The sequence below is a fragment of the Sinocyclocheilus anshuiensis genome, unplaced genomic scaffold (assembly GCF_001515605.1).
Source record: "Sinocyclocheilus anshuiensis isolate Anshui unplaced genomic scaffold, SAMN03320099.WGS_v1.1 scaffold612, whole genome shotgun sequence".
NCBI lineage: Eukaryota > Metazoa > Chordata > Actinopteri > Cypriniformes > Cyprinidae > Sinocyclocheilus > Sinocyclocheilus anshuiensis.
The window spans coordinates 504327-515923 of NW_015554098.1; the positions used below are offsets into that span (position 1 = coordinate 504327).

The 11597-nt window shown below is 38.0% G+C and overlaps 1 protein-coding gene across 1 annotated transcript in view; it reads right to left on the bottom strand.

The window, feature by feature from the left end:
• LOC107669526 (regulatory-associated protein of mTOR-like) overlaps positions 1 to 11597 on the bottom strand; it is a 183514-nt gene that overhangs the window by 97175 nt on the left and 74742 nt on the right. Inside the window, exons 7-8 of the mRNA XM_016461796.1 lie at positions 9124 to 9207; positions 8816 to 8926 (exon numbers count right to left, since the gene is read on the bottom strand). Of these exons, the coding sequence (XP_016317282.1) occupies positions 8816 to 8926; positions 9124 to 9207 (195 nt within the window). The remainder of the gene's footprint in view (positions 1 to 8815; positions 8927 to 9123; positions 9208 to 11597) is intronic.

An 11597-nucleotide genomic window follows, 5' to 3' on the forward strand; every position in this document is an offset into this window, starting at 1 on the left:
GTGGTGCACCAACTCCACCAACTTGAGATCCAACTCCTCCCACTTTTAGTCCAGGTGATATGTGCAAAACTTGAGGTGATATGTTCACTTTTTCATAAAAGCATGAAATTTGGTACACTTGTACAGTTTGGGCCCTGAACATTTTTAGAAACGGAGCCATCGCAAAAACACCTCGTGGTTGCCATGGCAGCCATTTTACTTTCCGCCATTACCAAATTATGTATTTTGTGTCATATCTTCTGAATCAAACATGATAAGACAGAGAAGATGATGTCAACCCATATATTTTGATGGTCAAGGATTACAATGATATCATATGCTATCCTATTACTTGTTTCACTTCTGTTTCAGTTTTTATAACCATTTTTTACCTTGACTAATATTTTATTCAGTAATACAATATTGTTTTCAAGAACACAATCAAATATTTCAGATATATATATAAAAAAAAATCCTCTCATTAAGTATATCTTTACTTACTTCTCGTGCAGAATCAGGTAGGCGGTTGTGCCTAAGTGTTTGCTTAATACATTGTTTCTGTTTCTGTTGTTTAGATTTTAATTTGCTGTTAAGAATGATTATTTCATTTACTATTTCTATTTTTCTTCTTTCGTTATAATTTGTATTTTGATTGCACATATTTGTAATTAGAATAACAGCCGTCGGCTAAGAAGAAACTTGATATTTGTATTGTTTGTTTTCTGCACTTAATAAAATAGCTTCCATACTGAATCACTGCATTATATTTCTCAGCAGTGAGGAAACTAAACTCACAGATCCATTGTTTGTAGAGAGAGATGCACAGATGCAGGTAACTCACACACTTAAAGTTCATCTCTCTCTCTCAAAATAGCCATATTTCTATAGTAAAATAAAGCAAAAAAAGTGAATCACTGAATAAAATACGTTAAATCTATATACACACTCTATCTAATAAAGACCCAGATATTAGTTTTTCACTGGAAAGATGCTCAGCACCACATTGTGGCTGTATCATACTACAAAGGTATTTTAATCGCATACTATACTATTTTGTCCGATCCAGTAACGTTACAAACAACAAGTCTGAATTAACGTGAAGTGATTTGAAAGCGTTTCTGACATCAGGCCAGACTAAGAGAAGCGTGTAATACTGCGACATCCAACAACAATACATTATGCTCCAATTCATTTGGAAGCAAGATTCATGACAGCTTACTGCTACATGCAGATGAACCTATAAACTATATATGAATACGCTAGAGTTAGTTATGAGTTACTCGCCAAAAACAGGCTGCAGATGTAGAGCAGGCCTGTGGTCCTGTAGAACTCGGCCTAATTTAGAAACACCAACTTCGAACAAATGAGTGGCGATATAAACCAGGCACATATTTGTAATTAGAATAAAAGTCGTCGGCTAAGAAGAAGCTTTTGATTTTGTACTGCTTGTTTACTGCACTTAAGTGGCAAACTATCCCGCCGTAGTTTCGATTTGAGCCATTTGCGTGCTATAGGCTTTTGTTGTGCTAATTGTCAAGGTGTCCACAGCTGTATTCACTCAAGAGTTGATAAGCTGTGCATTTATTTGTTATCTGTGCACTGATGTGGAATACCTGTGACTCTACCTGTGCAACTCCACCAAGCAAGGACACCGACAAGGCACTTAGGTATCTTTTATTTTCCTTTCGGCACACACTCTCCTTACACCTTCTTTTCCCCCACATCTATCATGTGTTTCCAATACATTCTTGTTTTTTCTCAACAATGCTCTAACGCAGACAGCAATGCAATCTTGCTAACCTTTGCCCTATCTACACCTCTTCTACTGCATCCATCTCTTTTTCCTGTGGGTCTCTGGAATTGTCAGTCAGCTGTCAACAATGACTTCATTCCATCCATTTCTTCTCAGTCTACTCTTGGTATCTCAGGCTTTAATGGGACCTGGATTCATCCAGAAGGCTCACCAACCCCTGCTGCTCAACTAATGCTTCTTTGTGAACATCAGCCCAAACTCAGGGCAGCAGAGACAGAATGGCACAAATCAAAAGATCCATCTGTCCTAGGTATATATCAGTCTTTGTTTTAATCTTTCTTTGTTAAAGTCCATGCTGCTAAATCTTCCTATTTCCACAACAAGATCAACAGCACTTCAGACACATGTAATCTCTTCAAAACATTAAATTCCCTCCTCTGTCTCCCTCCACCACCTCTTTAACAGCTGATGATTCTGTTGCATTCTTCACAGACAAAACTAAAACCACCAGTAGTCAGTTCTTAGCTACACACACACAGGAACTCAAACCAACCGCATCCAATGCTAAAACTCCCCTCTCCTCCTTCTGTCCCCTCACTGAGGCAGAAGTATCTAAATTTCTCCTTGCCAGCCATCCTACAACAAGCCATCTAGACCCAATCCCCTCACACCTTCTCCAAGCTATCTCTTCTACAATTCTACCAGCACTCACACATATCATCAACACATCTCTTTTCACAGGCATTTTCCCCACTGCATTCAAGTAGGCTCGGGTAACCCTACTGCTAAAAAAAACTACATTAAACACTTCACTTGTAGATTGCTACAGACCTGTCTCTCTTCTTCCATTCATATCGAAAACACTTGAATGAGTTGTTTTCAACCAGGTATCATTATTTATTTAACAGCATAACCAGCTGGACATTAACCAATGAGGTTTCAGAAGCAGCCATTCAACTGAGACTGTGTTACTGTCGGTCACTGAAGCCCTGCGGATTGCGAAAGCTGATTCCAGATCATGTGTTCTCATTCCACTAGATCTCTCCCACTTTCAATACCACGACTGAGGTGCCCTTGAGCAAGGCACCGAACCCCCAACTGCTCCCCGGGCGCCACAGCATAAATGGCTGCCCACTGCTCCGGGTGTGTGTTCATGGGTTGTGTGTGTTCACTGCTGTTTGTGTGCACTTTGGATGGGTTAAATGCAGAGCACTAATTCCGAGTATGGGTCACCATACTTGGCCACATGTCACGTCACTCACTCGCTATGTATTTTTCTAAACGTCAGGTATGCAATCTTACTCTCAGATTCATCTTTGAGAATTTTATGTTTTGTATTGATTTTATATTTTTGAATTGGCTATGTAATTGGCATAATACATATTTACCTGACTGATAATAAATTGTTACATTTGATTTTATTCTGACCTACTCTGAAATTATTTTCTTAAGTAGATTAAGTGAACTGACTGGATAATAAATTGTTACATTTGATTTTATTCTGACCTACTCTGAAATTATTTTCTTAAGTAGATTAAGTGAAGGCATATGTTACCGCAAATGTGTGTCCAGCATTAGTACATACTGAATCTCAGGTTAGATGGAGCATGGGGCACATCAGGTGAGATTATAGATTTCTGACTAACTGCTTGACTTTAGTTAAGTTGTTATGCAGTTGCATTAACTGTGGGGGGATAGACAAAATACTGTTGGAGTACTAGCATGGTTCGGGCATATTTCATAGTACTAGCCATAACCTCTGGTTATTGTCTCAGCTTTATTCAAGTTGTTATGTAGTTAGAATAACTATAGGGGGCTAGGTAAAAACACTACTGAACTATAAGCATATTTCATAGTGCTAGCCATAACCTCTGATTATTGTCTAAGCTTTATTCAAGTTGTTATATAGTTAGACTAACTATAGGGGGCTAGATAAAACACTATGGATGTATTAGCATATTTCATAGTGCTAGCCATAACCTCTGATTTTGTTTGAGCTTTAACTAAGTTGCTACATATGTGACTGTAGGGGGCTAAACAGAACCACTATTTAAAGAATGACAAGCATGAGGCGGTCTATTAAATAGTTAGCCATAACCTCTGACTAATGATCAGACTGGAGAGTTTGTGATCGTGGGGTACACGTACATCGGCCCTGAAAAGACCGAACACGCAAGAAACCTTCAGCCACCACTGGATACCTTCCTTGGGCTAAGTGCGTGGACCTTACAGTGGCCTGGGGAGGGGAGGTATCCAAAGCAAATCAACTGGTCATTGGGGTTCCTCAGGGTTCAGTTCTTGGACCCCTTCTCTTCTCCATATACACTACATCACTGGGTCCCATCATACAGGCACATGGCCTCTCCTACCATTGCTAGGCTGATGACACACAGCTTTATCGCTCATTTCAACCAGACGTTCCAAAGTTGGCTGCACGGATCTCAGGCTTGGATGAAAGAACATCACCTACAACTCAACATGGCAAAGACTGAGCTTCTCGTCTTCACTGCCACTCCGACTCTATAACATGATTTCACCATCCAGCTAGGTTAATCAACAATTATCCAATCAAGTTCAGTCAAAATTTTTGGTGTAATCTTTGATGATCAGCTGACCTTCAAGGACCACACTGCACACAGATTTGCTTTGCACAACATCAGAAAGACCAAGCTCTTCCTAATAGAGCATGCTGCACAACTTCTTGTTCAGGCCCTTGTGATTTCTAGTCTGGACTACTGCAATGCTCTTTTGGCCGGACTTCGATCATGTACAATCAAACCTCTACAAATGATTCAGACTACAGCAGCGCGTCTGATCTTCAACGAGCCCAAAAAGGCCCATATCACACCTCTCTTTATCTCCCTGCACTGGGCTGCCGGTTACAGCTCGCATCAAGTTCAAGATATTGATGATTGCATAAAGAAAGAACAGCCACAGGCTCAGCACCCTCCTACTTCCATTCACTCTTACAAATCTACATCCCCTCCAGAAGCCTGAGATCTACAAGTGAGCGACGCCTCCTGGTACCATCAATGAGAGGCACAAAATCACTTTCCAGAACATTTTCGTTTACCGTTCCATGCTGGTGGAATGGTCTTCCCACGCCCATCTGGAATGCTGAATCCCTGACAATTTCAAGCGACAGCTGAAAAATCTCTCTTTCGTAAACATATGACTGCATCCTAATTTAATAAAAAGAACCTTCACTTTCAATTTCCTTAATCCCTCCCTGTTCTAGCTTGTACTAATCTGAGTGATGTCTAAAAATTTGTATTACGAGCACTTCCTGTGTTTATTTGCCTCTTTATGATGAATTGCATGTTGTATTCCTCAATTGTAAGTCACTTTGGATAAAAGTGTCTACTAAATGAATAAATGTAGAGTCAGGTAGAGTGTTGACTTTTACCAAGGTGACAGTAGAGTGACAGTTCATCAAGAAGGAAGGCTGCACTGAGAAGTATCAGAGACTATAGAATGCCCAAGACGTGTCACTCGTATAGTTTTGAATGGGGGAAAAATACAATGCTCAATATGGCTGCTCCATTGAAGGAAGCCCTGCCTTCTGAGTAAAAGAGCCAATCGCTATTCGGTAAAGTCATTGCATCACTGCAGCTGCCGTTAGAAGTCCCAGTTGCTATAGAAACTGTCAGCGTTCTGGAGACGCGTGCTTAGGACTGCGCATGCACATTGGCTGCTCTAGCCTGAAAAATAAGCTTTTTTTAATGCTATTGGTGCATAAGAAACAACATTTATGAGACAGTTGTTGTCAAATTTCATTGGTGATTTCAAATATGAAATTGAATCATAAGCTTGGCGAACAGTTTTGGAGAATTTGGTGTTTCCCCATTCAAAGAGATAGAAACTGCAATTGCATGCCCGAGAGGCGTTTCAAAGATGGCCACTGAGTGACAAGACTTGTCTTAAAGGGACTTTGGAAGTATCAACTGAAATAAATGCTTCCCCTTTGTGGACACTAACATAATAGGCAACTCTGGCCCCAGAGAGTGATTGTAAATTAAGTTTACAGGAAATATGCTTGAAATCTCCATCTATATCTCAGATACTGCGATTTCATTGTAATTCTTATCACAACGTTACTGAATTCACCATTAACTATTCACCACAACAGTTTATGTTGTTGTATATGATATCATTGTAATCCTTGACCATAAACATATAGGGGTAGACATCACACTTTCTGTGTCCTCATGTTTGGTTCAGGAGATATAAAATACATAATTTGGTAATGGCGGAAAGGAAAATGGCCGCCAAGGCGACCACAAGGCGTTTTTGCGATGGCTCCATTTCTGAAAATGTTCAGGGCTGTAAACTGTACAAGTTTTATGCTTTTATGAAAAAGTGAAAAAAAAAATCACATATCACCTGGACTATTTACCTATCCCTAAACCTATCCATTTCCACCCCCTGGATTCCATTTCCACCCCTAAACCTACCCATCTCCACCCCCTGGATCAAATTGTTCCAATTACTCTTATACATATTGTTGTTACAAAATGTAGTTATATATGTCCTGTTACACATTTGTACTTACACAAACCATTCAGAGGGTTGTTACATGTGTGTAATTACAGAAATATTCAGCTCTAGATAATATATACCAATGTGTACTTACACTGTGGTTACATACTACGTACACAAGTTTTGCAAGTGGGACCCTTTCTGTTGTTAAACACAAAAGAAAATAATCTGAAGAATGCTGGTAACGAAACAGTTGCTGGTATCAACTGACTTCCATTGTGTGGAGAAAAAAAAAATGATGGAAGGCTACCAGCAACTGTTTAGAACAACATGAGTGTGAGTAAATGATGGCAAAAGTTAAATTTTTAGGTGAAGTAACCCTTTATTTATTTTTTTTGCTTACACAATGAATGTCAGTGGGTTCCAAATACTCTTCAAAATATCTTCTTTTGTGTTTTGCATGAGTAGAATTAGTCATACAGGTTTGGAATGATATGAGGGTGAGTAAATGATGAGAGTTTTCATTTTTGTGTGAACTATCCCTTTAAGATGGCATGACTAAGACCCCCTATTCCCTATTCCATTCTATTGTGTTAAGTCCAACTGTCTTTGCAAGTAAACACGCCAGGTTTGACGTCAATACTTTTTAAATGGTGCTTGCACGTCTCGTGACTGAAAGGAGTTTTGAATTGACGCAGGTGTCAATGAGATCTGAGAGCAATGATCTCTGCATCAGAGTTGTGAAGAGCTGTGCATCTGGATCTCTTTGATCAAAATAAAATAGAATGAACTGTTTCAGTTTAGTACTAAAATTTGACAGTTCGGATTAGGTATAGTCACAGGGTCTTGTTTACAGGCTGAGTTTGGCCTTTAATTTAATATAAATTCGCTAGAGTTGCTGTTGGATTTGATAAGCCAATCATAAGAATTTTCCTATATTTCTTGAAAGAAAAACGTGTTTTCAGTAGCCAGATCAGCAGCATTAGAGTGTGTTTTGATTTGAGTGCTGCAGTCTCTGTGAGGGATGTGCGTGAATGATCATCTATCTCTGCAGGTGTCTTAACCACTACAGTCAGAGACAGATGGCAAACCACTTTCATTTCCACTGCCCTTCCAGACTCCAATGTACAAAAATACACTCTGAATGTTCAAAGAATGTCATATTAATTTCATTAAAATGACAAATCTTTTGAATTAACATGCACAGATGAATCGTTCACAAGACCAGGAATGTGCATTAAAAAGAGAATAGGAACAATTTTGATTTCATGTTGATTTATTTTATTTTTTTATTATTTAGAAATAAAAATCAATATAGCCTTTACAAATCAGTAAAAACAAACACAAAACAACAAACAAACAAACTAAAATTTCTTAATGCAAGATCTTGGTCTAATGAACAATGCATCAGTTCTTTTTAATTCTATAGAAAGGTTGCAGTTGTTTTACTTTGTAATCTTCAAAACAAAAAAAAAACTTTCTCTGAAATGACTTTCTGTTGACATCCATACACATCCATGGTGATACAGTGTTGTAAATCAGCTCAACAGGGAAATATTTATGACTAACAATAACTGGTTATGATTAATAACAAATATTTAGATTATATCTTCGAATTAACTGTAGCAGAATCAATATTACCATTACTTGATCTGTCCGTCCACCGAGCAGACAAAATAATCATTTATCAATTTAAAGAAAGATTATTTTCCTGGCCAAGGAAGAATAACTTTCCTTATTTATGCAGTGCTAGCAGTAATTTAGCATATGTAGCAAGGGTTCGAACATTCATTGACTTCGAATTGTGAGCAGCAAACAGAGACAATCAGTTGTGAATATAAGGGATTTAATAAATGAAACTGGGTGCCTCTGTCTGAGCTGACTCTCAGCGGCAGCCCGAACCTGGAGAAAATGTGATCAACAGGAGGTATGCTGTAGTTTGAGCAGTGTCATTGGGTGCTGGGAGGCATTCTACCCACTTTGTGAACTGGCACACGACTGTGAGGAAATACTTGTTGCCTCTTGTTGACCTGGGATAAAACCCCAAAGATCATGCATGATTCTACGCAGACGCTACAACAGCTATTGGATAAAAGTAAACCGACAGCCAAACAGCTACTTTTTTTTTTTTTAGCGCATTAAGCAAACTTATACTTGGTTCATGTCTTGCATTATGTGATGCCTACTTTTCACCATCCAGTCAGCTACTGATGGAAAAAATTTGTCCTATCCTAGATGTTTTTGTTTTTTTTTTTTTCCTGTGAATTTCCTGTTTCACTTAGAAGTATGACGCATTATGGAAGTAGAATTCTAATAGCATTTGAATTCACACTGACTTTAAGGGCCTATGCTAATCAGAATGTTTCTGATGTTTACAGTTCGAGTCTTTCAGAAAAGCTCTTAGATATAGCAAAAGAAATAACAGGAGAAAAATAAACAAAGAACGTAGAAATGTAATACACACTTCTGAGACCATAAAAAGCACTTTCATCTGTTTATATATTCTTTCTTCGTCTTTCTTTTGGTGAACATTTACTTAAAACTGCTGTCAGGAGTTTAACTGGGACTCATGTGAGTCATCAAGAGATAAAATGGTTTACGTACACTATCTACAGCCAAGATCTTTGCCCATATGAAGACCAAAAGAGGCCTGAGCTCTCTTGCTGAACTCTGCAACAGTTTCAACACATACGGAAAAATCCCCACTGAAAGAGCCTGCAGAGAGGAGAGTGAGAGGAAGAGTCAGAGTGAGAGAAAAAAAAGACTAGGATGACACAAGGTAGCTGAACGTTTTCTGCCATTTAACCATATTGTGCATAGTTTACCTAACTAACATATGTACTCTTGTGAAAAGGCTACAAACAATAATGAAATAATGAAAGCAAAAAACAAATCTTAGTTGTGTATCTCACCAAACTGACGGCCCAAGGGCCCAGGTCCAGAAATCGCCCCAACAAATCCAGTGCCCTCAGTCTGTGTACCTGGCTTAAGAGGACCTGAGAGAAACCAGATGGAAGAACATTAACCCGATGTTCCACTCTCTTCCATAGCCAGTGGAGTCAGTGAGGAGTGGATGACATGGATATGTGTGTCAGTGTGTGACTCTACAAAAGGCTCAAACAGATGAAACACTGCAATGACCTACTGGAGATTATGTTTACAGCATAGGTTGTTATGGCCCTTTAAGGAATATTAGGTATTTAAAACACCTCACACCTACAGGAATCACCAAATGCCCCACACCCACACCCACGCAAACACAAAAACAGACAAACAATGGGAACAACTAATATAATCATTCTGAACAGGTGCTCAGGTTCACATACACTCCCTGCAGGCTGGCACAAGCTAATGACTTCCCACCTGTGTGTGTGTACATCTGTGGCTAGAGTGGTTTGTGTGTGATTCATTAACATTTATGTATGCACTGTAAACCCTAAAGCTCAAAATAGTTATTTGGTTTGAGTAGAGCAAACTTAACTTAGTTAAAATAAAATGAACTTGAATATGAATATGAGTATTTAGAACTTTCTTTTTCTTTTCAGTTCAAAAAACTGAAACATTTGTTTTTTTGGTAATCTGAATTGTTTGATTGTTTTGAGTTATATGACTTTGTTTCTTTTAATTTAGACAAACTTAAATTTAACTGAAACTGGGCTGGGATTTCTATATTCAGGTCTGTGTTATTAATAAAAGTGGTGGTCACATTAAATTTTAGGTATGCAAAATTACGAATGAGATTAACAGGATATGAAGTCGTGCTCCAGGGCTTCTGTTTTCAATGAAAACAAACAAACAAATCAATACCAGTCAAACATCTTGACAAACCTACGTAATTCTTACAATTTTCTACATTTTAGATAGAGAAAAAATGATCAAAACCATCTTCTTTACAACAATACAATCCTCTGTCTTACAGTTCACAATCTATATTTCTCAGAATCACCTTTGTTTTATGTTTTAAAGCTGCTTTAATAATATTAATGATCATGCAAAATAATATTAAGTGTAATATGATTTAAAATGAACACCAGTTTCTGGATTTATGTTGATGAGGGGATATTTAAGCTTTGAGGGATGTGCATAAAAAATAAATACATTGGAAACAATAATGTCTATGTCTAGATGCAATTAAAATAGTACTTAATGACTTGCCATGTATGCTGGGCACTTGATTTTGTTTTGTGTAAAAAAAATGTTGTTAAAAATCATAGGATGGCACAATTTATTATTATTATTTTATTATATTATTATCATTATTATTGTTTTAAGCATTGAAGCATAAGCCTTTTTAGATCAAAAGATCTGAGATCATAAGAAGCATAAAATGAGTTACGTGTAAAAGGTTTTTTAGTTTTAAATAGCAGTTTTCGTTTTCTACGCCAGCATTTTAAAACTCTGTATACGTGTGTATGTATTTAAAGACTCTAGATACTGTGGTACAAACTCTCAGCATGGTGAGGGGGTCCGGATATAGGCCTGCCCAGAGACAGAGCCGTGCTGTGTGTAAGGAGCGCAACAGAAGGACTGCCCACCTCAATGCTCACACAAAAACATGCACGAACTCCAAAACGCCTGCAATCTCCTGCCAAAACAATATGCCACCCTACCATAAAGGTATTAATAGATCGCAGGGTCACGTCAAATCACGAACTGTGAAAATTCTCAGCATGCACCTTGGCTATAACAGGGCGTTCCTTAATACCCTGAGAAATACCTATGGACAGAAGGAAGGAAGGAAGGAAGGAAGGAAGGAGGGAGAGAGATGAAAGAATAGAGAGAAGTGGAAGAAGTGGGAGGAATACGAGGGAGGTTTGCTTTTTCTGACTCTGGCCAAATGGAAGATTACTCAGCACTTACAAGGTTTTACACACATACACACGTGTGTAAAAGTGTGACTGGCTGCTGAATTTAAGATAAGGGTGAAAACCTGAGCCCATCTGCGAAGAGTCTAAACCTCTTAAAAAGATGCACAGAAATACTACAAAAACTCAATCTGACTCAACACAAGCAGCAGGAAGCAATAATTCTGATCTCAAAGCATTACATAACAGTTTACATTTTGTCAGTTCTGTGCATTCCCTGGAAATTGAACTCACAATATTGTCGTTTATAGTGCCGTGCTCTACTGTCTGAGCTAAAGAAACACATAGGCTACAGCAAGAATTAAGAGTATTTGAACACTTAAGTTACATTTAAATTATATATTTTGAAAGCTTATTACTCAAGAAATTGTGAACAGTACACTGTAAAAGGCATCAAACATTCACAAGTCTAAGCAATGCTGTGTATGTACACTGAATTAAAGATAAATATTAAACAATATAAAATAAATTGTGTGGATGTGTTCTTAAGAACAATAAGTAAGAGTGTTTTAATAAAACAA